General features: G+C 35.9%; 1 protein-coding gene across 2 annotated transcripts; it reads left to right on the top strand.

Moving 5' to 3' along the window:
- Positions 1-21565: 21565 nt before the first annotated feature.
- Positions 21566-26111, top strand: LOC116020857 (OVARIAN TUMOR DOMAIN-containing deubiquitinating enzyme 5). Of its 2 annotated transcripts, XM_031261411.1 has the most exons (4): positions 21566-21887; positions 22464-22510; positions 24544-24661; positions 24997-26111. In XM_031261411.1, the coding sequence occupies exons 3-4, from the start codon at positions 24558-24560 to the stop codon at positions 25871-25873; spliced, it is 981 nt and encodes a 326-aa protein (XP_031117271.1). In that variant the 5' UTR covers positions 21566-21887; positions 22464-22510; positions 24544-24557; the 3' UTR covers positions 25874-26111. The 2 variants fall into 2 exon arrangements, with proteins under 2 accessions (XP_031117271.1, XP_031117272.1); XM_031261412.1 differs by lacking the exon at positions 22464-22510 and having other exon boundaries at positions 21567-21887.
- Positions 26112-26825: the final 714 nt, after the last annotated feature.

Here is a 26825-nt window from a genome sequence, read left to right as displayed (position 1 = left end):
GAGATACTGGTGACTCTTGCGACCATGGTCAGATCCGCCCTTTCTTGTTCCTTTGGATCTGAGGTCTTGATATTCATTTCTTGACCTTTGCCTTTACTATTGAAATGTCCAACAAGTTTCTCTACATAGACTCTGTCTATTTCGTCAGGTCTTGTGGCTTCAAAGACAGATCTCGTGCCCATCGAATCAAGAGCCCATTGCTCTTCTTCCCACATAAGACTGCATGCTCGGCCTATTACCTCAAGTCTTGTCATTTGCCATTTCTGCCACGCATACATTCTTTTAAGTTCAATACGAAGAATGTCTTCTCGAGTAGGCATTTCATTAAAGAGTTTTTCATGAGCTATTTGTTTAGCCAACTCGGCATCAACATTGATCTGCAAGGTTTGAGTGACAGTGGGAATAAGCAATGTTTCTGTCTCCTAATTGTGAGGCTGCACAACAACAGTTTCCTCGGCTTCAATCACATCTTCTACCTCTTCTGCATTGGCAGGTTTTTGTGGGAGAGTGGAGGATGAATCTTCTGCCTAAATTGCTTGAACCTTAATTTCCTCGACTTCTCTAAACGGCAAAGCAATCCCCTCGGTTAGTTGATTAGGAATGATATCTTGAGTTCTTTGATGGATAGACTCGGCCTCATCATCTAGGTCATCTTCCCCCGCAGATGATTCCTTGGTCTAAGTTGAGCTTGATTCTGGTTGAGCTTGAGGTTTTCTCAAATGAAGTAAAAGACCACGAGTACTTGGGCCTAATGGCTCGGGTTCCTTCGTCTTTTACCTTTTTGAAAGTGGTCAGGTAAGGAGGAGCACATCATCTTCATCACTGTAATCATCATGAATTAATAAAGGTGGAGGTAACACATTCGATGCTAGAGCAGCAGTCTCAGCATCTTCTTCAGGGGTAAGTAGAGGCAAGTTTGAAGTTGAAATAACAACTTCTGGATCAATGCGGAGAACATCATTATCATCGGAATGTTCATGACTCGTCTCCTCGGTCGTTGGTAAAACAACTGACTTATCAATGATTATAGCCTCTACTTAGGCTACTCCCTATGCAGGTGGTGTAGATGCCTTGGCCTCCTATCCTCGTTCTCTTCTGTCAATTGGTGGAACATGCACAGTTGAAGTTTCTTCGACCAATGTCTCGGTCGCTGCAACTGAAGGCTTAGGTGTTTTCTTGGGTCGCTTGGAAGGCCTTTTTGAGGGCTCGTCCTTCCTCTTCTCAGGAGGTTTTCTCTTCTTCTTCTCTTCAGTAGGACCTTTTGATGACTCGTTTGCTTTAGAGGTTGAGACATCCTTCATAGTTTGCACAGATGCACCCTTCGTCACCGAAGTCTTAGACTTTGTCTTCTTCTTCGCTTCTTGGGATGTAGCAAAAACGCCCATTTCTATTGGTTTTCTTTTGTCATAGTTTGGAGGCTTGGATCTCATGTGGTAGTGAGTTCGGTGGGTTGGAGTTCCAGGGCGAAGACTTACACCCTTAGACTTCAACACTTCTCCAATTACAAAACCAAAGCCTAAGGTTTTGATAATCCATCCACTCTCTAGATTTACTCTTTTACTCACATTCTTCTTCAAGAAGTCAAAGACCACTCTTGACCAATCAATAGGATATTTGCCAAGTAAAGCACTTAGCATTTTCAACTTGTCTTCCGAAATGTAATCTCTTCCTGATTGTTTGCTCTCAACAATCTTGTTCAAAATGTCAATTGTGAACTCAAAGTCCATTTTGAGCATTTTCTTCTTAATAGGAAAGGCCACAAATGAGGGCTGATTTCTTGCCTTAATATCATCCCAGAGTTTGGAGTTGATGTACTTTCGACCGAAACAATCTTTATGGAACCCTTCATCACAGTTAGGAAAGTTGAAAGCTGCCCGAATGTCACCATGAACAATGGTAACATTGGTTCCATTGATGGTCGATCTTATCTCATCAATTTCTCCACTTTCATGAATGCTTGAGTTGATGTATAACTGAGTCACATCAAAAGCGTGAAAAACCTTATGGGGAAAAATCACATTACAGCCCTCCATCCTTGAGGCATTGTATTACGTTATTGCCAAGATCCTTGTCAATGACAAGTTACATGTATCCATGAGCATAAAACATCGAACCTGCTTTTACGAGACTGTCACTTGTATTTTGGCCTTTCAATTTCCTCATAAACCAGTTGATGATCTTTTTGTCATTACATGGACGAATGATTTCAGTAGGTGGTACAAACTCTTCTTCTTGTTGTTCATCTGATGCTTGAACTTCTGGGTTTTTAGAAGGAATATCTGTTTGATCATTAGAGGACACCATTGATGAGCAGTAAAGATTTTAAAAAGCTTCGGGAGGAAGAAAGCTTAGGGTTAAAATGCTTGAGGGTAAAAAGTGAAAAGACGGAGGTGAGAGAGTGTTGGTCCTGATTGGGTGGCGAAAAGTCTAGAGAGGTGGGTGAGTGGGTGAATAGACTTTTCTAACCAATTAAAACTTTATAACACTTCAATAAAAATAATTCTAAGTGAATAAATTTAACTTGAAATGCACAGCGGAATATTCGAACGGTAAAGTGTTATAAAATAAATCTGCGTAAAACTGAAGAGATATATGACATGCAATACGTTGGAATGCCTTGAAATAGCTCAAAGAATAAGTATACAAAGTTTGAGGCACATGCGAACGTGGGAACACACAAACCCAGATGGATAAATCAACATAGTATGAAATGGGTTAGTGAGTCAAGCATGCAAAATATGTAAAGTGTTGTAAAGTAAATAAAGGCAAAGATTTATAGTGGTTCAGGGGTGGTGTAATACTCCTAGTCCACTCTTCTCCTTTCACTCCAAGGAGGGAATTCCACTATCTCGTTCACCCAGATACAAATAGTGGAACACCAGTGCTACACAAGCACTTTCCGAGTGTCTCGCACGAAGCTACATTCAACACGAGCTCCTCACACAAAGCTAAGCTCCCGAGCGCCTCGCACAAAGCTACGCTCTACCATGTGTCTTGCACAAAGCTACACTTAGTTTCCCCGAGTGTCTCGCACACAGCTACACTCAAACAAGGATTTCACAACTCCTTGCTACTCTCCCTCTCTCTACACTCAGTAGATATATTTTTACAAGAAATAAAGATTTCTTTTCTAAGATTTGAATATTTCATGTATAGCTCAATATCAACACTTTTGGTCGTTATATCTTAATCTTATTCTTTGCAACCATATCACCACCGTTCGTGCTTGTCTTCAAGTCTTCTTGGGCTTTTTATAATTCAAGGAATTATTTGCCCGTTGTGAATATCCCTGATGACTCTATTTCTAAATACCTTTTTACCCCACTTTTCATCTATTTTTGTAGTTAAGTGTTGTTACTTGAGTGGAATTTATTACTTGGTTGTGTGTTTTTGTGTTAAATGTCGATTCTTCCACAACGAGTAGAAAAGAAAACACATTGGATGGCTTTGGATCAATTTTGGTAGCTTAGGATTCCACTCAAGGAGGGAGAGGAGCAGCGGAGCGCGCAATGGAACAAGGAGCAAAGAACAAGCTGGAAAAAAATGAAATAGGTACCCACACGGCCGTGTGGGCACCCGTTTAGTCCAATCCGGAAGCAAAAAAGTGGATCACCGAAACGGGACCCGACACGGCATTGTGGGTACCCGTTTCGGTCTGTATTATTCTGTTTTAGGCGTGTTTTGCTGCATTTTTGTGATATTCCGAACCCTAGCTAGTGTAGACCTTTTCTCTCTTATTTCCATAGCCATTTTTAGCTTAGAATAGCCTAGATCTACATTAAAGAACACATTGCAAGCCTCACTTGGTGGATTTGGAAGGGATTCCAACAACTCCTTTACATTATTAATTAATAGTAAAACTCTATTTTCCTCTTCTCCATCTCTCATTTACTCTTATTGCTATTTAATGCTTTCTATGCTTGATATTGTTATGACTACTCGAGAAATGAGTGAGTAGTCCCTTATATGGGTTAGATTAGTTGTTTATTACTTCTATTGATGCTTGTTATGTGATTATTGCATATAGGGGATGAATACTCATTCAGGGTTCTTGAGTTTGAATTGAGTTTATTTCTATCTTTCAATAATTAGTGTACAATGATTGTTGTTTGTCTTTGGAAAACCTTCCATCACAATGGGAGTTGGATGCGAGACTTGAGTCAACCCAATCTCAAACCCAATTTCCCTTCTATGGAAATAGGGGTAGGTTGGGGCTTAAATAGCTTTTGTTCTTCAAGAACTTAGGTTGATATACCACGGAAATGGGGCAACCTTTGTTCTAACCCTTATGGAAACTTGGATTCCTTTGGAAACAAGGGGTTGGGATGCAACATCTTCTAAACCAAATGAATCCCAATCTCTTTCAACAATTTGCTCAAAATTTCCCCCAAGGAGTTCCTCCCATGTTTCAACAAGGTGTACAACAACCGATGGCGGCCAACCTAGCCCCGGAGTTTGAGGAAGAGGATTGCATTGTGTACCCAGAGTTTGATGCTAACAACTTTGAACTCAAGACCTCCCTAATCCAAATGGTCCAAGCAAACCAATTTAGGGGTGCAAGAATTGAGGATCCAAAGGCCTATATTGTACATTTTGATAAGATTTGCAACACAATCAAGATGAATGGAATTACTATCGATGCTATCAAGTTGAGATTGTTCGGTTTCTCACTAAGGGATCAAGCATTAAGTTGGCTCAACTTTTTCTCGGCCAACCACTTTGTCACATGGGAGCAATTATACAAGGCTTTCATGCAAGAGTATTGCCCTCCCTCAAAGGCCACAAAGTTGAAGAAACTCATTCAAAACTTTATACAATTTGGGAATGGGAATCTATATGAAGCATGGAAGAGCTTCAAGGAGTTGAGGAGGCAATGTCCCAAGAATTTGCTTACTCCAGGAGACTTCATCTCATCATTCTATGAGGGACTATTGGATAGTTCCAAAATCATTCTTGACACGTCATCATATAGAGAGATCTTTATGGACATAGGCCCGGAGCATGGGGAGCAAATGATTGAAAGAATAACTTCCAACACGACATATTGGTATAATTAAAGAAGTGAACCTCCGAAGAAGGAAAAACTGGTCGGGATGTTTGAGGTGGATGACAATATGGCTATGCAAGCTCAACTAGAATCTATCCAACACATGCTCAAGCAAATGATGCAAAACCCTAAACAAAGTGTGCAAGCGGTTGCCAACCGACTCCTCAAGGTCCTTGTATGTCGAATTCTTACTCTTTGCCACAATCACCATGTAATTCACCAGGACCCCAAAGCATGGCCATAGTTGCTTGTTGCACTATTTGTGGAGGAAACTATGCCTCCCAATCTTGTAAATTATTGGATACAAGTGGCCAAGGCTCATTTTCAAGTATGGAACAAATTGATGCGATAGGGTTTTCTAGGCCTCAAGGGCAAGGTTTCCAAGGTTATGACCAACAACAAAGGAATCAATTTTGAGGTCAATATGGGAACCAATGAAACAACCAAGGAAGGAACCCACCCCCGGGTTTTCAATGAAATCAAGGAAATAGGGGTAACAACCAATGAAACAATTGGAGAGGCAACCAAGGCCAAGGCCAATGGAACAATCATAGTGGTCAAGGGTATGGTAACAATCAAAATCATCAAGGGACCTCCAATTCCTCCCAAGATCCGGATATGAAGACTTTCATGAGCATGATAATGAATCAAATGAGCAAGTTACAAACCGAAGTGGAAAGTCTTCGAACTCAACAACAAAGTGGAGATACCCAAAGTTCTAACCACGCCTCCTCTTCTAGTGGTAAACTACCGGCCAACACCGAAAATCCAAGGAATCATGTGAATGCTATCACCACTAGGAGTGGGAAGGCCTTGAAAGATCCACCATACCCTACCAATGATCAAGATTTTGAGAAAAAAGATGAGAAAAGTGAAAATGCCCAAGGGAAAGAAGAAGTGGAAATAGAAAACATTCTTGAAAGTGATAATGAGGAGGAACCTCTCATTCAAAGAGACAAAGCAAAAGGGAAGGCTCCTATGCAAGTTGAAAACAATGAAAGTAAGAAGGGTGCACCAAAGGGCAAGCAAACACATGACTCGGTTATATCATGCAACCTCCTACCATTTCCACAAAGGTTATGGAAGTCAAAAGACACCAAGAGAGAGAACAAGTTTAAGATGATGTTGGACAAGCTTGAGATATCCATGCCCTTTGTAGATGCCGTTACTCAAATTTCTTCTTACAAGAAATTTTTGAGGAGGATACCAAGGTCCCCATTATCCTTGGTAGACCTTTCTTAACCACCGCCGGAGTCATCATAGATGTGAAAAGAGGCAAGCTTGTAATGGAAGTGGCCGAGCATAAGATTGAGTTCGATATATTCAAAATGGCCAAGCACTAACCTTTCTATGTGGACGAGTGCAATATGGTGGAGGTGATGGAAGGTTGCGTTGATGAAGTAAGGATGACCCAATGGGAGGAAATTGAAGAACTATGCATCTTGGAGGAGGAAATTGAAGAACTATGCACCTTGGAGGAGGAAATGGAAGAGCTCCATACCACATGTGATTCAATTGGGGAGGAACCATCTCCAAGGTAGAACTCAAGCCCTTGCATTCTAATTTTCGGTATGAATTTCTTGACTCTAACTCTTCCTTTCCCGTGATAGTTAATGCTTCTTTGAAAAATGATGAAATGAAAAAATTGCTTGATGTGCTAAAAAGACATAGAAGGGTGATTGGGTATGAGATTGGGGATCTCATTGGCATTGACCCGAAGTATTGTATGCATAGAATTTACCTTGAGGACAATGTCGACGTCATTTACCCTATTTTGGATAGCAAATGGCTTAGTCCCATTCATGTTGTACCGAACAAGGGCGGAATGACGGTCATTGAAAATGAAAATAATGAATTGATCCCTATTAGACTTGTTACTGGGCACCAAATGTGCATTGATTATAGAAAGCTTAACAAGTCTACTAGGAAGGACCACTACCCTCTCCCTTTCATTGACCAATTGCTTGAAAGAATGTCTTGCAACAAATATTTTTGCTTCTTAGATGGTTTTTCAGGATACTTCCAGATTTCAATATGGCACCTATGCATTTAAAAGGATGTCATTTAGCTTGTGTAACGCGCCGACAACTTTCTAAAGATGTATGATGGCAATCTTCTCCGAGCTAGTGGAGGAGATAATGGAAGTGTTCATGGATGACTTCTCCGTCTATGGGAGGTCATTCGATGAATGCTTGACTAACCTTGACAAAGTCTTATGCAAATGCGAGGAGGTGAACCTTGTGCTCAATTGGGAGAAGTGCCATTTTATGGCCACAGAGGGTATAGTTCTTAAACACAAGGTGTCCGAAAGAGGAATAGAAGTGGACCCGACGAAAGTTGAAGTAATTGCTAAACTGCCACCACCAAACACAGTGAAAGGAGTGAGGAGCTTTCTGGGGCATGCGGGGTTCTATAGAAAGTTCATTAAAGATTTTTCAAAACATGCCAAGCCCCTCACACATCTACTTGCCAAGGATGTCCCATTCCAATTTGATGATTCCTATGTGGTTGCATTCGAGAGATTAAAGGAGGCCCTATGTAATGCTCCGATCATTCAACCCCCCGATTGGACTTTGCCTTTTGAGTTGATGTGCGATGCCAGTGATTACGCGGTTGGGGCGGTTTTGTGTCAAAAGAGAGGGAAGACCTACCTTGTGATCCATTATGCTAGCCACACGCTGGACGAAGCCCAAGTCAATTATGCAACAACCGAGAAGGAGCTCCTAGCGGTGGTGTTTGCTATGGATAAGTTTAGATCCTACTTGATTGGAAGTAAAGTGATAGTGCATACCGACCACGCTGCATTGAGGTACTTGTTTCAGAAAAAAGATGCCAAGCCAAGATTGATTCGTTAGGTCCTACTTCTACAAGAGTTTGATTTAGAAATCCGACACAAGAAGGGTTCCGAGAATGTAGTGGCGGATCACTTGTCACGATTAGAGGGCCAGAGAGAGGATGAGCTACCAATTGATGATACTTTTAGAGGAAAGACTCTCTTTATCCTAAGCAAGCTTGGAAAGGATTATGTGTCGTGGTTCGCCGACATTGTGAATTATCTTGTAAGCAACTACATTCCTAAGGACTTCAGTTACAACAAGAGAAAAAGGTTCTTGCATGATGTTAGAGACTACTTTTGGGATGAGCCCTTGTTGTTCAAAAGGTGTGTGGATGGAATTGTGAGAAGATGTATCCTAGAAGAAGAGTTTGTAAGTGTGTTGACTCATTGCATATGAGTGCCGACCGGACTGCTTTGAAGATCCTACAGTAAGGTTTATATTGGCCAAGTCTATTTGCTACATCCAAGGAGTTTGTGCGCACTTGTGACAACTGTCAAAGGATTGGAACAATTGGGAGAACGCATGAGATGCCTCAAAAAGGAATTTTGGAAGTTGAGATCTTTAATGTTTGGGGAATGGACTTCATGGGTCATTTCCCTTCTTCCTTTGGTAATGAATACATCTTGGTGGCAGTGGATTATGTATCAAAATGGATAGAAGCAGTGGCAACTCCTAGAAACGATGCAAAGACCGTACTCAAGTTTGTCAAGAAGAACATTTTCTCAAGATTCAACATGCCCAGGGCCTTCATAACCGACAATGGAACTCATTTCTGCAACAAACTCTTGGAGAAAGTCCTACAAAAGTATGGGATCCACCACCGACTCTCTACGCCCTACCATTCTCAAACATGTGGGCAAGTAGAGTCGGCAAATCGTGAAATCAAGTCAATTTTGGAAAAAGTGGTCAGTCCCACAAGGAAAGATTAGTCTCTCAAGCTTGATGATGCACTATGGGCCCTTAGAACCGCTTTCAAGACTCTGATTGGGGTATCTCCCTTTAAGCTTGTGTTCGGGAAATCTTGCCATTTGCCCGTTGAATACAAACACAAAGCTTATTGGGAGATCTCAAGGTTGAATTTGGATGATAACTTAGCAAGGGAAAAGAGGTTGTTGTACTTGAATGAATTGGAAGAGTTTAGAATGAACGCGTATGAAAACGCGAAAATCTACAAGGAGATGACAAAGTACTTCGATGACAAAAGGATCTTAAGAAGGAACTTTGAATCGGGGGACCAAGTGCTACTTTACAATTCAAGACTCAAATTGTTCCACGGAAAACTCAAGTCAAGATGGTCGGGCCTGTTCCAAGTGGTGGAGCATTATCCATCGGGCGTCGTTGCAATTGTTGGAAAGTCCAGAGACCCCATCATGGTCAATGGACAAAGGTTGAAACTTTTCAATGCCCGGGAATCAATGGAGAAGGAAACAAATGCCGTGTGGGATCTCTTTATTCCCACATACACTTGAGGAACAAAAAGGTCGAGTCGAGCTAGCGACATTAAACTTAGGGCTTCATGGGAGGCACCCCATGTTATCTTATCTTCTTGCACTTTAAATTACTTGCATTTACTTTTCAAGCCTTTACTTGCTTTCATTTTACTTTTAAGAGTTAGAGTTTGATCCTAAGTGCTTTGTCACATATCTTTTGTGATGCAACCCAAATGTAACCACTAAATGATCCATTGAAAGTCTCGAGTCGCCCGGTAACAATATTTCAATCAAGGAAAACAATTCAGACTTCAATATCAGATCAAATTCCCCGGTGTGAAATTATTTGCAAGATGTATTTTTTTTAGGTGGGAAACTACTTTGCAAGAATTGTATTTTTTATTTGGGTAGAAATTACTTTTGCAAAATGTTGTATTTTTAATTTTGGGTGGAAAATTATTTTTTATTTTTAATTTTGGGTGGGAGTTACTTTTACAAAGTTGTAATTTTTTATTTTGGGTGGGATAATTAGTGACCTAGAATATTTAATACCTTATTTTCCCCTATAAATACCCCATAAACCCAATGGTTTGAGACACACCTTGTAAGAATTCAATTTGAGTGAAATTTCTCTCTTTTCTTTGCATGAGAAGTGCATTGAAGTTTAGGTTGTTTGTGAGAAGCATTCAATCTTGGTAGGCTAGTGAGAAGCTAGTTTATCCCCCTTATCTTGTTCTTTATATTCACACACATATCCAAAAAAACCAAAAAGAATACTATTACTCATATTATATAGCTAATTTTATTTTTGTATCTTAATTCTAGTGCTAGATTCCTAATACTCTAATTCTTAGCCTTGCTTAATAATCTAAGGATTGAGAGTATTATTTGTTAGTTTGGTGAGACATTTGTAGAGTTGGGATCTTAAAATCCAAGAGTCTACAAGGTAAGATTCTCTTTTGGACACGAAAGGTTCTTGAGTGATTCCTTGAGTGTGCACTTATTGCGGGAAGCAATCCGTGTACGCATCAGTTTGGTATCAGAGCTTTGGCTTCATTCCTCACACAAAAGGGTTTCAACTCCATCCAACAACACAGGTTATATTTTTCTGTCTGAAAATTTCCAGATTGTGCTGTTTGAAAGAAAAATCCGAAAAAAATATTTCCTTTTGTTTTTTTGAGCTGAAATTTTTATTGGTGTTAGATAAATCACTGATATAACCTTCCATGAAAAAAATTGGCGGAAATATTCCACACACAAACACAGAAAATTCTTTGAAGTCTGGGCACTGTTAGGACAGTTTCTGCCTAAAAAATTCCAGCCTGCACAGTTCAAAAGAAAATCTTGTGAAAAATACTTCCAAATACCTTTTTGTTCTGAAATTTTTTATGGTTGAAGTTTACTCAAGGTTCTTGCTAACCATAAAAAAATTTGGTCATAAAAGGCATCCAAAACATTCCAGAAAATTCCTCAAAGTCATGGTAAAATCTGTCCAAATTTGTTTTGCCATTCCTTGTGCTTTCTAGTTTGTTGTTCATTATCAATGGAGTCTTTTGAGTTAAATACACTTCAACAAGGAACACTCACTGTGGAAGAATTCTACAAAAAATTAAGAGAGTTAATGATCCGAGATGGGGTGATTGAACCACAAGTAATTACCAGGAATAGATTTATGTGTGGTGTTAGAAAAGAAATTGCGCAATTGCTTCCTCGCTGGTGTAAGTGTTTGTTTACTTTGCTTTACCATGCCAAACAAATTGAAGTCAGTTTGCAGCAAAAAGAGGTCGAGAATTCAACATCTATTTCTTTGTCATATGTTGAAAGCTCAAAAGAATTAAGTAAAAATGTAAACATGTGTGAAGAAGAGTGTGAAGATAGTGAACAAGAAAAATTGAGTGACAAAGAAGAAGAGAATGTTAAGGAATGTTTGAGTGAAAATGAGGAGGTAGAATTGTGTTTTGAACTTTGTGAGAAAAAGGAAGAGGGAGAAGACGTTGAGAACTCGATAACCTTTGTTTTAAGTCTTTTGCAGGTTAATGGATATGATTCAAAGATTGATAATCTGTTTGAAAGCAAAATGTTGTTCTACAAAGTTCAAGAAAACTTGGGATCACTTACCTTTTTCGATGAAGAAATTCAATTCACACAATGGAAAGATTACACATTTCCATTTGACCGAGGAAANTAAATGATCCATTGAAAGTCTCGAGTCGCCCGGTAACAATATTTCAATCAAGGAAAACAATTCAGACTTCAATATCAGATCAAATTCCCCGGTGTGAAATTATTTGCAAGATGTATTTTTTTTAGGTGGGAAACTACTTTGCAAGAATTGTATTTTTTATTTGGGTAGAAATTACTTTTGCAAAATGTTGTATTTTTAATTTTGGGTGGAAAATTATTTTTTATTTTTAATTTTGGGTGGGAGTTACTTTTACAAAGTTGTAATTTTTTATTTTGGGTGGGATAATTAGTGACCTAGAATATTTAATACCTTATTTTCCCCTATAAATACCCCATAAACCCAATGGTTTGAGACACACCTTGTAAGAATTCAATTTGAGTGAAATTTCTCTCTTTTCTTTGCATGAGAAGTGCATTGAAGTTTAGGTTGTTTGTGAGAAGCATTCAATCTTGGTAGGCTAGTGAGAAGCTAGTTTATCCCCCTTATCTTGTTCTTTATATTCACACACATATCCAAAAAAACCAAAAAGAATACTATTACTCATATTATATAGCTAATTTTATTTTTGTATCTTAATTCTAGTGCTAGATTCCTAATACTCTAATTCTTAGCCTTGCTTAATAATCTAAGGATTGAGAGTATTATTTGTTAGTTTGGTGAGACATTTGTAGAGTTGGGATCTTAAAATCCAAGAGTCTACAAGGTAAGATTCTCTTTTGGACACGAAAGGTTCTTGAGTGATTCCTTGAGTGTGCACTTATTGCGGGAAGCAATCCGTGTACGCATCAGTTTGGTATCAGAGCTTTGGCTTCATTCCTCACACAAAAGGGTTTCAACTCCATCCAACAACACAGGTTATATTTTTCTGTCTGAAAATTTCCAGATTGTGCTGTTTGAAAGAAAAATCCGAAAAAAATATTTCCTTTTGTTTTTTTGAGCTGAAATTTTTATTGGTGTTAGATAAATCACTGATATAACCTTCCATGAAAAAAATTGGCGGAAATATTCCACACACAAACACAGAAAATTCTTTGAAGTCTGGGCACTGTTAGGACAGTTTCTGCCTAAAAAATTCCAGCCTGCACAGTTCAAAAGAAAATCTTGTGAAAAATACTTCCAAATACCTTTTTGTTCTGAAATTTTTTATGGTTGAAGTTTACTCAAGGTTCTTGCTAACCATAAAAAAATTTGGTCATAAAAGGCATCCAAAACATTCCAGAAAATTCCTCAAAGTCATGGTAAAATCTGTCCAAATTTGTTTTGCCATTCCTTGTGCTTTCTAGTTTGTTGTTCATTATCAATGGAGTCTTTTGAGTTAAATACACTTCAACAAGGAACACTCACTGTGGAAGAATTCTACAAAAAATTAAGAGAGTTAATGATCCGAGATGGGGTGATTGAACCACAAGTAATTACCAGGAATAGATTTATGTGTGGTGTTAGAAAAGAAATTGCGCAATTGCTTCCTCGCTGGTGTAAGTGTTTGTTTACTTTGCTTTACCATGCCAAACAAATTGAAGTCAGTTTGCAGCAAAAAGAGGTCGAGAATTCAACATCTATTTCTTTGTCATATGTTGAAAGCTCAAAAGAATTAAGTAAAAATGTAAACATGTGTGAAGAAGAGTGTGAAGATAGTGAACAAGAAAAATTGAGTGACAAAGAAGAAGAGAATGTTAAGGAATGTTTGAGTGAAAATGAGGAGGTAGAATTGTGTTTTGAACTTTGTGAGAAAAAGGAAGAGGGAGAAGACGTTGAGAACTCGATAACCTTTGTTTTAAGTCTTTTGCAGGTTAATGGATATGATTCAAAGATTGATAATCTGTTTGAAAGCAAAATGTTGTTCTACAAAGTTCAAGAAAACTTGGGATCACTTACCTTTTTCGATGAAGAAATTCAATTCACACAATGGAAAGATTACACATTTCCATTTGACCGAGGAAAGGTGTGATTCAGTGACAAATCATCTCAAAGAGTGAGGATTCAGGGACGAATCCTTTTCAAGAGGAGGAGGATGATGCAACCCAAATGTAACCAATAAATGATCCATTGAAAGTCTCGAGTCGCCCGGTAACAATATTTCAATCAAGGAAAACAATTCAGACTTCAATATCAGATCAAATTCCCCGGTGTGAAATTATTTGCAAGATGTATTTTTTTTAGGTGGGAAACTACTTTGCAAGAATTGTATTTTTTATTTGGGTGGAAATTACTTTTGCAAAATGTTGTATTTTTAATTTTGGGTGGGAAATTATTTTGTATTTTTAATTTTGGGTGGGAGTTACTTTTACAAAGTTGTAATTTTTTTATTTTGGGTGGGATAATTAGTGACCTAGAATATTTAATACCTTATTTTCCCCTATAAATACCCCATAAACCCAATGGTTTGAGACACACCTCGTAAGAATTCAATTTGAGTGAAATTTCTCTCTTTTCTTTGCATGAGAAGTGCATTGAAGTTTAGGTTGTTTGTGAGAAGCATTCAATCTTGGTAGGCTAGTGAGAAGCTAGTTTATCCCCCTTATCTTGTTCTTTATATTCACACACATATCCAAAAAAACCAAAAAGAATACTATTACTCATATTATATAGCTAATTTTATTTTTGTATCTTAATTCTAGTGCTAGATTCCTAATACTCTAATTCTTAGCATTGCTTAATAATCTAAGGGTTGAGAGTATTATTTGTTAGTTTGGTGAGACATTTGTAGAGTTGGGATCTCAAAATCCAAGAGTCTACAAGGTAAGATCCTCTTTTGGACACGAAAGGTTCTTGAGTGATTCCTTGAGTGTGCACTTATTGCGGGAAGCAATCCGTGTACGCATCATTTTGTCATCCATCCATTGATCTTACTTGTGGCATGTATATGGGATAGTGAAGAAGAAAAATATCCATCTTGGGTGGGTGTTCGCATACCTCTTTCAAAAGCAGAACAACCCTAAGGTTAAGGCCATATTCCTAGGGCCTTATGTGACCAGGATACTCCGAAATGTTCATAACACCATTGTCCAAGATATACAACTCAAAAAGGTGGGGGAAGGGGAGGACAAAAATGGACAGGGAGATTTTGCTGTGGATTATCAAAGAGATGCGGGCGATCCTTGAGCTCGGAAAGAGAGCTAGAAGGGCTGCAGTAATACAAGAAGAAGAAGAGGATTTGGAGGAAGAAATGAGAGCCGAGCCTGAAGTCAGTGAGGGATCCTCAGGAGACAGGTTTCAGCAGCAAGTGTTGTCCCAATTGGCAGCTATGCAGCTCCAAGTTGGGCAAATCTACTCACAAATGGGGCTTCTCAACTCTAGGGTGGAAAATTTAGAGACATTAGTGGGGCGCCTCGAGACACGCAATGAGGCGACTGCATACCAGACTTGGCTGCGTAGCTAGTTCCCACCAGGACCGCAGTTCTACTATGATCCAACAGGAGGGCCACCACGCTACTATGACCCCGCAGGAGGCCCACCACACTTCTATGGCCCTGCAGGGGGATCTCAGCCCCACTATGACCTTTCAGGAGGATCCTAGTTCCCGTATGATCTGACAAATTTTTTATGGTTGATGGTTGGTTGTTGACTAGGACAAATGACTTCTAAACTCTGACTCTTTTCTTTTCTTTTCTGCTCTTTAAGTTGTTTTATTGCTTTCTTTTGTCTTATTTAGACTTGTCCCTGTGATATTTTGTTAAGAGTTGGTTTTCCCCTTGATTATGCTTACTTGTTGGTCCATCGCGGACGATGCCCTAGTTCTAGTGTGGGGGGACCAACTCTTATTTTGGGAACTTTTTGAAAAAATTTTCTGTTTGGATGAACTTTTGCTTGGATGACTCAGTATGTATTTGTTGATTTTGCATTTTGCTTTCCTAGTTTAAACTTGTGAACACTTCCTTTTTGATTGATCTAGTCTCTTGCCAATCGCCTTGTTAGCCTTTTAATAAATGAATAATTTGACCTTGTGTGTTATGCTTGGCTAGTGACGACTTATGTGAGATTCCGGTGACTTTTGTTTTGCTTGACCTTGCCTCATTAACCGAAACTTTTCGGTTAACCGACCGAACCGAAAAATTTCGGTTAATAGTTAAAGGAATCTTGAAACTTCAGTTAACGGTTAATTCGGTTCGAAAGGTCGGTTAACCGAATTAACCGAACGGTTAACCGAATTTTATATATATATAGATAATAATTAAATATAAATACTAAATACTAATTGGATTGAAGATTTGAAGTTATAAATGTTTGAATATATGAAGTTATGGATGATTTGTGTTTTATTTTAATTGAATTTATTATTTTAGGTGTTATTTCTATAATTTTATATTTTAGGCTTAAAAACTTCTGTTAATCGGTTAACCGAAAAAAATTTCGGTTTGGTTAATTCGGTAACACAAGCTTCGATTTGGTTAACGGTTAAAGGTTTTAAAATTTCAGTTAATTCGGTTCGGTTAACTGAATGCACACCCCTACGTGTGGGTACTCATTTCAGTCTGTACTATTCTGTTTTAGGCGTGTTTTGCTGCATTTTTGTGATATTTCAAACCCTAGCTAGTGTAGACCTTTTCTCTCTTATTTCCATAGCCATTTTTAGCTTAGAATAGCCTAGATCTATATTAGAGAACGCATTGCAAGCCTCACTTGGTGGATTTGGAAGGGATTCCAACAACTCCTTTACATCATTAATAGTAAAACTCTATTTTCCTCTTCTCCATCTCTCATTTACTCTTATTGCTATATAATGCTTTCTACGTTTGATATTGCTATGACTACTCTAGAAATGAGTGAGTATCTCCTTATATAGGTTAGATTAGGTGTTTATTACTTCTATTGATGCTTGTTATGTGATTATTGCATAAAGGGGATGAACACCCATTCAGGGTTTTTGAGTTTGAATTGAGTTTATTTCTATCTTTCAATAATTAGTGTACAATGATTGTTGTTTGTCTTTGGAAAACCTTCCATCACAATGGGAGTTGGATGCGAGACTTGAGCCAACCCAATCTCAAATCCAATTTCCCTTCTATGGAAATATGGGTAGGTTGGGGCTTAAATAGCTTTTGTTCTTCAAGAACTTAGGTTGATACACCATGAAAATGGGACAACATTTGTTCTAATCCTTGTTGAAACTTGGATTCCTTTGTGCTAGCCTTAAGAACCTAGGGTTAAAGTTCATCCGGGGCAACATTTGTTCTAATCCTTGTTGAAACTTGGATTCCTTTGTGCTAGCCTCAAGAACCTAGGGTTAAAGTTCATCCCCCAATTTAAGTGTTGAATGCATCAATAGAGTAATACACCTAGTCTAACCCATCTTTAAGTTCCTCCCTTAGAATCTCCATTAGGTTTAGTTGACTTTGACTAGCTCCACAAATTGCTCCCCTTGACTATTTAGATTTGACTTCCTCTAGCAAGCCAAAACTAGCTCTTTTTCTTAGTTGATGTAGCGCTTTCCAAACTTCATCCCCTTGACTTTGACTTTTTCCCCAACATCCACGATAACATCATCCACTCCCTTGATATTAAGCTTAAAAATAAATAAGCTTAATTTGGGTTTTGAACTCATGCTTTTTGGCATAAATAATCTAAATCTTATCCATTCCATCACATATTCTCATGTGTTTAAGTAAAAGCAAACGATTTACAAGTCTCATGACATAATGAACTCTATAATACAATAATTCGTATCAATTTATGTCACGATTTTGACTTACGGGTCAACTAGCTACACTCTAAAAATAAAATTGGGGATTTCTAAAATTCCAAATCGGCTCATCAAAACTATTACTCCTTCTGTCCCATTTTACCTGTCATATTTACTATTCATCGGTCAAACTAACTCTTTCTTCATTGTTTATTTTCTTTAGTAATTTTTTATTATTTTTAAATTTAATTCTTTGTGTTTAATAGTACTTTTAATGTAGTTTCTAAATATATAAATTTTATATATTAATGCTAAACATAATATTATGAAAAATTGAATTAAAATATTGAATTAAAAATAACTTTAGTCAAGCCTCGTTAAATGAACCAGACAACCAAAATTGGACAGAGGTAGTACAATTTTATTCCTAAAAAAAAATTTATATATATGGAGTGAGATGGGTCGGGTTGAATAATGTGGGTATGGGTCATAATTTATGGATGTGAGACAAAATTCATAAATGCCCTTGAATCAGAGGGTAAAAATGGTACATTACATATTCTTTGCAAGAGGCCGTGTACAGATGGAGAGCGTTTGTGGATCGTGCCTACGAGATCGCCCGGTATGCTGTCGTTTCTTATGTTCTCGAACTAACACTGCACACACTATTACAACTTTGCCCTTACTTTGCCTTAATTTTTAAAAATTAGCCCATTTTTATGTTAAAATCATCTAAATTATTCTACCAAATCTTAACCCTTAATTTGTTGAATCCTATGGTCAAGATTATGTCATATTTTTCATCTATATGGGTGGTCTCATATGAAGTATACCCTATATATATATATATATAAACAAACTGAAACATTAAAATTTTTTAATTTATAAACACGGAATAAGTTAATATTATTTAGGCTAAATTATTAGAATATAAAATAATACTATAATTTTTTTTAATTCTTAAAGTTGGTCCGCGGGTTAAGAATTCTAACCGCCGAGTCGGCCTGCAAAAATTGGTAAAAATTTTAACTCTTGGTAGGACGGGCCAACCCGTATTGGTACCCCTACTATAAATTAAATTAACATATACAACATTTTTGTCATTATTTAATTAGTTAAAAAAATGATTGTAATTTCAAATTACAATCATTTTTTTACCTAAAATATTTATTATACCATGAATCATGGTTTACTTTTAGGGTACACTAAACTAATACTCAGTATATTCTTTTCAACTTAAGTTCATTTTTTTAATATAAAAATAAAATTAATATATAAAAATATATCATTAAAAATTCCTAATTAAAAACTTTTAAATAACACCTATATTGATATTTTTATTTTAATATATTAAATTATCACAATTATATTAAATCAACCTAATTATGTACGACAATTGAAATAATTCTTTTTCACTTTTTATGCGCATAAAAGTAAACTTTGGTGCAAAATAAAACAAAAATATAATAAATTTCATTGTTATTTGTAATTCTATTTTCCATCATTATATTGTTATGTATAAATAGTTATTATTTAAATATTATGAGCCCAAAACAAATTAATTTACGTTAATAGCATAACTGAAGAAAAAGTAACATAAAAATGAACTAATTGAACTAACTTACATTTGCGGAGTTTGAAAAAAATATAATGTTATTGGGTAAATGTCTCACATTTAAATATAATATTATTAAATTAATTGAAATTCACATATTTAAGAATGATGCATCTTCTCGAGATCTATTAATTTAAAATAAAGAACAATAAGAGATAATAGAACTACAAGAAATAAACTTTCAATAAATTAGTTAAAACATATCATAGATCTACAAATAGTGAACCACAAAGTCTATTATGGACCTATTATTTAAATGATGATTTAGAGATGTTTTGATTGTGCTACATTTATTGCTTGGAAAATATTTAGAAACAAAACTAATGGTTTCCAGACATCTATTACTATTTATGACAACAAAAAAAAAAAAGTTTAAGGTAAAAACTTGTATGTGACCGTCTCATGGTCTCAATCCGTGAGACTGGTTGGATCTTTAATTAATGAGGTCAAAGATCCGACTCATTAATCAAATATCCGACCCTTCATACGGATTGAGACATGTGAGACGGTCCCACACAAGTGTTACTCAAAGTTAAAATATCACCAAAGTAGATTCTGAAACAAAACTCAGATATCAATGTAAAATTTTAAAATAAGAACGTTTTTTCATGCAAGGAAAAAAATTATATAATATTTATCAATATCTATGTAATAAAAAAATTATCATTTTATCTTTTTATCCATTTATGTAGAGACATATATTATATTTATAGTATTTTGTACAATATAAAAATATATACACATTTTTTATAGAATTATGATTACTGGCATTATACACGTTAATTACTAAATTGTTACTTATTAAAAAATTATTTTAAAATATGTCTAAACTCATACTCTTAATTAAAAATTCAAAAATATTTAAAATTTTGTCTAAATATGTAATATAGTTAGGAACTACATTAATCCATATAAATTTAAAAATTAAATTCTTTTAATTTGTAAATGTACTTTTCTTAATTATAATTAATAAAATATAAAACATAATTAAAAAATTATAAAATTAACAAAATGTGTATTCATAAATTATAAATACTTATATTTTAAAAAATGCATACATATATATACTTATGCATTAAATTAATCATACAAAATTAAAATGCTATTTTTAATTTCTAAATTTAATATTTTAATTATAATATATCAATATAAATTATAATTACAGAAATTATATTATAGAATTTGTATATATACATATTAATAAATATTATTTGTATATACATTGTATTACACAATCATATAAGAACATGCGTCTGATTAGAGTTTAAAATGACATATACAAATTTTAAAATTTACATTTTTTAATTTCTAAGTATAATTTTCTTAGTTATTATCCATGTTGTTAGAATTATAATATATATGAAATACGATTAGGAATAATTTAATTTAATTATGTAAAATTTTCTCTATAAATTTATATAAATATGTACATGATTAGAGATTATAATTATAAGAATAAGGGTAAAATAGACCACTGAACTACACACAAAACTGCAATTAGGCCATTGAACTCAAAAACAATGCAATTGGTTCCCTGAACTATACAAATCCATGCAAATTAACCCAAAGTAACTTGTTTGACTTGATCTTCCGATTACCAACTTTAAAAATAATATTTTAAAATAATTTTAAATAAAATACTTAATTAAAATTAAATTTAAAATTTAAATTAAAAAAAGGACCCAATTGACTTGTTCCTGTTTGTTGTTGTTTTTTTTTAATTTTAATTAATTAATTTATTTAAAATTATTTTAAAATATTATTTTTAAAGTTGGTAACCCGAAGATCAAGTTAACAAGTCACTTTGGATTAATTTGCATGAATTTGTGTAGTTCAGGGACCCAATTGCATTGTTTTTGAGTTCGATGGCCTAATTGCAGTTTCCTGTGTATTTCAGTGGCCTATTTGACCCTTATTCCGAGATTATATTAATTGTACAAAATTTTAATTTTGTATACTATGACAATAGATACTTGACCAAATATATGAAAATTCAATTATATTATTATATTGAATATTTTAATATATTTATATTTTTAAAAATTTTCTATTTAAATTTAAGGGAAAATGGTCAAATACACCCTCGAACTTTTGCTAAGAAATTAATTAGGTTCTTGAACTTTTGAAAGTTGCAATTAAATTCACAAACTTGTTATTTTGAAGCAATTAAACCTACTGACCTGTTGGTGACCTTTAATTGCAGGTCAATTAGATTTCCGGCCACCTTACGGCGAACCTTCGGCCAAAATCAGCCACGGTGACCGTATGGTCGCCGCTAACGCATTCTGCCAGGGAAGAAGACCTCTGGGCGACCGAGAAGCCATCTCCAGTTCCGTTGAATTGGTAGCCATTTCCAGTCGTCGACTGGAGGTGGCGACCAACTGCTCGCCATCTCCAGTCGATGGAGATGGCGACCAGTTGGTCGCCACCTCCAGTTCCGTCGACTAGAGATAGCGACCAACTGGTTGCCATTTCCAGTTGACGGAGATGGCTTCTCTATTGATCGAAGGTCTTCTTCCCTGGCAGAACGCGTCGGCGGTGGCCGTACGGTCGTCGGTGGCTGATTTTGGCCGGAGTGTTGCTGGAAACTTAATTAACTTGCAATTAAAAGTCACTATCAGGTCAGTGAGTTTAATTGCTTCAAAATAACAAATTTGTGAATTTAATTGTAACTTTCAAAAGTTTAAGAGTTTAATTGACTTTTTAGTAAAAGTTCGAGGGTGTATTTGATCCTTTTCCCAATTTATAATAACAAAAATTTTTGTGCTTCGCACGCCCAAAACACTAGCAGGGTAACTTAAAACTTCCTAAATATGCATTAAAACCCTAGCATCTTTTTTATTCCCTTCCCTTCCCATCGTGAATTGCCCAGGAGAAATAGCGCGCAGAGAGAGAGAGAAGAGAGTAGCGCAGCCTGCAACCACCCAAATACGCAACGCCCCAAGAGATAGAGCCGCCCAGGGATTCTTCAGACGGAGAGCCGCCCACTCCTTGTCTCCCTCACGCCCTTGCTCCTCAGTCTTCAAATCCTCAGCGACGATCGTACGTGACTCAAGAACTGACCTCAACTCAGCCTCGCCTGGTCGCCCCTCAGCCACTTTAGTAAGCCCTCTACGGCTCTGCTCCTCTACCTCACGACGCCGAGTCATTAAGGTAAATTTTTATTTCTTGATAAAATCTTTGTTTTGGTTGCAGCATTCCTGGTTATTCTTAAAATCCAGTGTAATACTGTTGAATTTTGATACTATGTACTACTATTGAATGCTTTCAATGTATTTCATTGTAATAACTAATAATTCTCCTCCTAATGCCTGGTGATGAATAAGTTTTAAGTGTAAATGCCTGGTGATGAATAAGTTTTAAGTGTAAAGTGAATGTAAATTTGGCAGTAGTTTTTTTTTTTTTTTTTTTTTTTTTTTTTTTTTTTTGAGAACAGGCAGTAGGTTTTTTTAGTTTGCATTAAATTAACCATTTATATATTTTAGTTTGTAATACTGTAATAGCATATTCAAGCTAAAGTTACTGTTTGTATTAGTTTGTCAAGTTTGTGTTAGTTTGTCCGTTTAGGTAACGGATATAACCTATTGAAACAGACGGTCAGTTTTTCGGTAGGTTATAACATTTATTTGGTAAATATTAATCGGTTTTTCGGTCGGTTATGTACACCGTTTGCTCACCCCTTGCAATCTAGCAAGTTGAAATTAATTTATTTTTCTTAATTTTGACCAGACTCCAGATTCCAGAGTAGTCTGGGCTCCTCTGTTTCAGCCAGTGAGGTAGGCAACTAGTCTGGGATTTTGTTTTTTATGATATTCTTAATTTCTGATTAAAATAAAATTCTGCCAGTGTGAACTTTGAATATAAATCTTTAATTTTCTTAAAACTTTTTATAAAGCTGTAAACTTTGTTATATAAATTTGTAAATTTTTAAAACTTTTATAAAGTGGTAATTTTTTATTTTTAATCTTTTTGCATCGCTAGTTTAGTAATTGTGTTTTTTTTTTTTAGAAAATCGTTGCTTTGTGCATTTGCTTTAAAGCAAAACCCAGCCTTATCGTGTTGCTACACTTTTTCACTTTAAAAAGTTTGATCATTATTAACTAGGTTTTGAGAAGTCTAAGTAAATGGCCTTTGGAGATAGTATATAGCATATCCTAAAAAGCAGGAAAGACACATAACATGTTTAAGTGTTTGCTAGATATACTTGATGAATGAAAAAGAATTATCTTGAGATGAAGATATATACAGTTTATGTTCTAATTTGTTGGAGGAAGATTTGGTGATGTTAGTTCTAGTTGTTTGTATAATTAATTCTACTAGAACTGCTTTTTACATATGCTAAGTTGGCAATCCTTCCTATTCCATTTCAGTTCTTTTACCAGCTTATAAAGATTAAGCACAATTCTCTATATCCACCACTATATGTACTCAACTTTGATATGTTTGTTAAATTTATTGATAAGATGAAAATACTAAGGTAACTAGGCGTAGCTATACAATACTTGACACATTTAACCATTGAACAGATGTAATCATCCATAGAAAATGCTTGATAAATAACCAGGTATTGAGTTCAGAATTATATAGAAAATCTAAAAAGTGTAGTTGTGTTACTATAATTTCAGATTCTGCACTTCAAGTATACCATTTATAGAAGTACTTGACAAGAGGTAAGTATGTGTAGGAAATATAAATTAACTTTAGAAACTAAAACGTCCGTTGTGTTTTGATACATTAGAAAGGTGTATTATCCCGACCCATGTAAAATCCACCGTCAAATAAGGACACAATGCAATTGCGACTTCAATTTTAATTTTGCGCCATAGACAGTAACGCTCAACATCAGCCATACTTGGGAAAGGACAAAAGGTTGATGGGTGAAACCTATCTTTTGGGACATTGTCTGTAGCCTAATAATCAAAGATAATCTATTAAGCTCTTCCTATATTTTTTATGTAGCTCAAACTTTTTTGCCATTTTTGGATTAGTGAATTGTATATAACTCTTCTATGTGTGCCTAACCTGTTGTCATTCTTAACATTCTTCCAGTCTTGGTGTTTTAGGTCAATTGTTTTGGCTTGAAAGTTGCAACATTAAAATACCCTTTTCCTTTAATTGGATGTCCTAATGTGTCATCCAATGCTAAAGAATATAAATTGGAATATTTATTTATTAATTTTCTCTCTGCATACTTCTTTGGTTATCATACTTGTACTTCCATCGTTTTCAAGCACAGGAAAACCTAGTATACATGTTGGACTGAAGATCTGAACTAGTAAAATTATGCTTTTCTTTCTGTGTTTGTTTGCTTTCGGTTCATTTAACTTATGCTTACTTCAGTACTTGTTCATAAATGATAAATGAGATTGTTGAGAGAGTTTCTCATTTAGGGTTTGGCTGAACTCGAGTTGGAAAATAAAAAATCTATTCATAACATTGAATAAATTTTTGTGAAGTAACTAATACCATTCCACTTTACATCCTAAAAGTATTTTTAAAGATTAAAGATGTGCAGGCATTAACGGAGAACTCACTGTTGGTGATAGTGAGGTATCACATGATTATGCTACAGATCGTTAAGATTTGAATTTTTAGTTGCCAAAAGTAGTTAGGATTTTAATGTAATTGGAGCTAATGAATTTAGCACACAGAAATATTGCATGATAATTTACATATCAAAAGAAAAAAAAAATTAATGACAGTTTACTCTCAGCTCAACCTTTTTCTGTGTACAATTCTTATTATCACACTATGTTAGGCTCAATTCTTCTAATCTCTAGCCATATTGAGATGCTTGCTTTGGTTTTAGATTCAAAGTTTGGAATGGAGGACACACCTAAAGTAGAGGAGGAATTGTCTGAGTTGGCCTCTGAAAATGCACCTCAGAAGATGCAAGAAACCAGGGAAGAGATGCTTTCTAGGCACAGGTGAGAAGGCAAATTTGTTTTACTTTTGCCTTTTATCAAATATCCATGTTTCTTTATTATACGATTCAGCTGGGGTATATATTATTCTTTGAAATTCATTGCATGGGAGTATGGGACTAGTCACTTAACTTTGAAAGTACATGGTTGCTTTTAGACAATTTTGCTAGTCTTTCGATTTGCAGTTGTAACTAAAGCATCAATCAATTTGCCTAAACTTAATTAGGAGTTTTTGTGGCACTGATATTTCACAATTACTTTTTCTCTGTATCTAGTAATGGGGGAATAGATTTTCAGCTTTGTTTTTCTTCAATGTCATTTTACTTTGATGTATGCAGAAAAGAGATTTCCAAGCTACAGGACAAAGAAACTGCAATGAAAAAGGCAGCTGCAAAAGGTAGCAAGGCGGAGCAGAAAGCTAAGAAGAAACAAGTAGATGAAGAGATGTCTAAACTTTTGACAGAGCTCAAAGAACAACATTCTGCAGAACTTGCTTCTCTGGGCTATAGTGGTAATATCAATGGGAAAGATAAAGGAACTCTTGAAAATTTGGTGAATGCCATTGCTGGGGTATCTGTCAGCAATCAAGCTGAACATTCAAAGCCTAGTAAGAGTGTCAAGAGGCGTGAAAAAAGAGCTCAACAAGAAGCAGCCAGAGAGCAAAGAATACAAGAAGAGCAGAGTAATATTACAAGTGATCGGGTCATTGAGAATGAGAAGCTGGAAAAGAAGCTTGAACCCCTTGGATTGACCATTAATGAAATAAAGCCTGATGGACACTGTCTCTATAGAGCTGTTGAGAATCAGCTAGCTCTACATTCTGGAGGCTCATCTCCTTATACTTACCAAGAACTACGACAGATGGTGGCTGCTTACATGAGGAAGCATGCATCTGATTTCCTTCCTTTTTTCCTCTCTGAGAATATTATTGAAGGCGAATCAGATGATTCTCTTATGCAGAGGTTTGATAACTATTGTAGAGAAGTGGAGTCAACTGCAGCATGGGGAGGACAACTTGAGCTCGGTGCCCTCACTCATATCTTAAAGAAACATATCCTGATATATTCAGGATCTTTCCCTGATGTGGAGATGGGAAAGGAATACAAACCCACCAGTGTAGCTGCCTCATTTGAGCCAAGTATCATGCTATCATACCACAGGCATGCATACGGACTTGGCGAGCATTATAACTCGGTCATCCCCAACTCAGCTTGATAGCTATGCATATGTCAGATGATCGAGGTTTCCTTCACTAGTATACCATTGACCTAGTACTTGTATTTTCACAAAATATTTAATTTATAGTTGATGCAATTTCGATGTTGGTGTTCTACTTTCTGACTTTAGATTTGTTTGATGACAATTAATACATATTGTTGACTGTTTCATAATGTTTTTGTGCTTTGGCGTGCCTTTTTGAATGCAAAGAGAAACCAACACCTCATTTGAACTACCTTTTGCCTTAATACTTCATTGAAAACTATTTGCTGTAGTATTTACAACCTGGATTTGTTTAGTACTTTAAGCTTCTATTTCTATCGTAAGAAAATTTTACACCAGCATACAGTGTGATGCAATTGTCCTACTATTAGCGGTATCTTCTATTGGTTCTCTTGAAGTTTTCAGATTTCGTCACTCCAATCACTTTGCTCAATGAGCAAATCTATGAGGGTGTTGCAAATGAGCGTGAAGATCGGCCAACTCTGCTGCAGGCATTGGCAAAAATGGCAGTACAAGTCACGGCTCCTAAGCAAACCCTCGGTAAGTTCATCTCTTCATCTACTTGTTTCTTCTTTAGCTTTCTGCTCCTAAGCAAACCCTCGGTAAGTTCATCTCTTCATCTACTTGTTTCTTCTTTAGCTTTCTGCTCTACCGTGCTATCTTTTGCAGCTGCCTTTTTCATTGCAATTTCTTTGTCCTGTAGCTTGGAAATCTCTTTTGTGCATTAATCACAGTAAAATGAGATTGGAGAAAAATAAAGCTGAAAATATATTTCCGTATTACTGGAGATATAGATTATAGAGACATAGTAATTGTGAAATACTAGTGTTTCAACAACTAATCCATATTAAGTTTAGCCAAATTGATTGGTGAAATGGAAAGACTAGCTATATTTATGTCAAATGGAAGAGGTTTTCTTCACTAGTACAACCATTAATCTAGTACT

This window comes from Ipomoea triloba, chromosome 5, assembly GCF_003576645.1.
Source record: "Ipomoea triloba cultivar NCNSP0323 chromosome 5, ASM357664v1".
In the NCBI taxonomy this organism is placed as follows: Eukaryota; Viridiplantae; Streptophyta; class Magnoliopsida; order Solanales; family Convolvulaceae; genus Ipomoea; species Ipomoea triloba.
This window is presented reverse-complemented; position numbering and strand designations above follow the sequence as displayed.